Source organism: Emydura macquarii, unplaced genomic scaffold (genome assembly GCF_026122565.2).
Source record: "Emydura macquarii macquarii isolate MOO-44397 ecotype Brisbane River unplaced genomic scaffold, CSIRO-AGI_Emac_v2 contig_30, whole genome shotgun sequence".
Lineage (NCBI taxonomy): Eukaryota > Metazoa > Chordata > Testudines > Chelidae > Emydura > Emydura macquarii.
This window is the reverse complement of record NW_027130167.1, coordinates 94,839-96,871: the sequence shown is the minus strand read 5'-3', so window position 1 is coordinate 96,871 and position 2,033 is coordinate 94,839. Positions and strand designations below refer to the sequence as shown.

Below are 2,033 nucleotides of genomic sequence, written 5' to 3'. Positions count from 1 at the left end.
AAACCCCTTCTCAGCTGCCTGCGACCCCGTAGGTGCCTAAATGTTTGCAAGAAAAAGGCCATATCCCCTGTGTTTCTGCCTCTAGGCATTTCCTCCGTCACCTCACACCGGGCAGTCAAGTGCCAAGGTCTCAGAGCGATGCAGGGAGCTGGTGAAGGGAGACGTTCTCCTGCCTGACCCGCCTACAGGGCCCTCCTGCGGGCGAGGAGCCCACATTCTTTTAAAAAATCCCACTTGGCACCCAAATATCTTGAGAAACTGGTGCTACACCACTGCTGAGAATGGGCCAGTAATAGACTCAGGTTAGAGTGTTTCCTTTTGATGCCTGTCCCTTTGGAAAGAAGCCTGGGGATGAAATACACTACAAGGAACAAAAATTAATTACACCATTTCCTAACGCTGGAGTCCCAGGCGGATGCTGCAACCCTATATTTGTATAATGTAGGCCTCATAGGTGTGTGTGTGTGTCTATACCTCTCACCCTACAAAGGAAGGGGTGCTCAGCTTCCCAGCAGAGTCTGTTTTCCCTGCATCGTCTCACTGAGCACAATTCCCCATCATTGGCTGAACTCTGAGCAGCCATAGTTCAAATCTCCCACCCACCCAGTCTCACCCAGCTGTGGCATCTGATAAAGGCCCTAACAAGAACAGGTCACAGGTTACAAGAGGTGTGTCCATCTCCACTTCGGCCCCTGGCTGTGACTACAAGAGCATGACACAGCCCAGTGAAGCTAATGCAAACACAATCTTGGTCTAGAGCAGACTTCGGTTCAGGCCCAAAGCCAGCCTCTGGCATAGCTACTTTACTTACGGAAACTGATTGGCTTGCATTGTCCAAACATGCATTTACTGAAAACTTTCCTCAGGGCCTTCTTGACCTCTTTGTTTCTCAGGCTGTAGATGAGGGGATTTGCCAGGGGAGTCAGGACTGTGTAGACAAGAGAGAAAATGGTTTTGCAGTCCCTCAGCATGGGGGCTGTTGGGAACATGTAGACAACCAGAAGAGTTCCATAATAAATGGACACCACGATGAGGTGGGAGGAGCAGGTGGAAAAGGCCTTTTGCCGCCCGGTGGTGGAAGGGATTCTCAGGATGGTGGTGATGATGCAGACATAGGACATTAAGGTCAGTAGGAATGGGACCAATAAAATAGGAAAGCTGAATGTGACAGTCAACATTTCCACCCACTGAGGGTCATTGCAGGAGAGTTTTACAAGGGGGATAAAATCGCAGAAGAAATGGTCAATGCTATTGGGGCCACAGAAAGTTAACTGTGATATCAACAATGTTGTTATGCTGTTAGCTAGGAAGCCACCTACCCAAGAGCCAGCTGCGAGGTGGAGGCAAGATCTGCCACTCATACGGGCTGCATAGTGAAGTGGTTTGACTATGGCTAAATACCGATCGTAATACATCACCGATAGAAGCAGGCATTCTGTACCTACCAGAGAACCAAAGAAATAAAATTGTGTGATGCACCCACTCACTGAGATGGTTCTGTGCCCAGCCAGGAGACTGGCCAGGAGCCTGGGCAGGATGGTGGAGGTGTAGCAGGTCTCCAAGCAGGACAAGTTCCCCAGGAAGAAATACATGGGGGTGTGAAGATGCTGATCAGTCACAACCAGCACCAAGATGAGGATGTTCCCAGCCATGGTTGCAATGTAAATCACTAGAAACAGCAGGAAGAGAAGGATTTGCAGTTCAGGAAGGGTCCCAAATCCCAGGAGAATGAATTCTGTGTTGGACGTTTGATTTCCCTGTTCTGGTGCCGCCATCGGAGTGTGTCTAGGGGAAAGAAACTCACTCTGTGGCATAAACAAACAACATACACTCCTTAACATGTCAACATGGTTTCATGGTCTCCCTTTGCTGGCTACCAGAAAAACAGCTGAGTGAACTATGGAGGCATGGAGAGAGGAAATGCCATCTCTCTTGACCCCTGGGACAGATTTTCTATCTGGGCAGGCTACAGGTTCCACAAAATATTAGTCTCTCTGCAGAGATGAGTGGTAACTCGAGAGGGCACCAATGCA

At 49.2% G+C, this 2,033-nt stretch overlaps 1 protein-coding gene across 1 annotated transcript; it reads right to left on the bottom strand.

Moving 5' to 3' along the window:
- Positions 1 to 803: 803 nt before the first annotated feature.
- On the bottom strand, positions 804 to 1,775 carry LOC137164942 (olfactory receptor 11A1-like). Its single transcript, XM_067566047.1, has one exon. It carries the CDS (start codon positions 1,773 to 1,775, stop codon positions 804 to 806), a length of 972 nt encoding a protein of 323 aa, XP_067422148.1.
- Between the last annotated feature and the right edge of the window lie 258 nt (positions 1,776 to 2,033).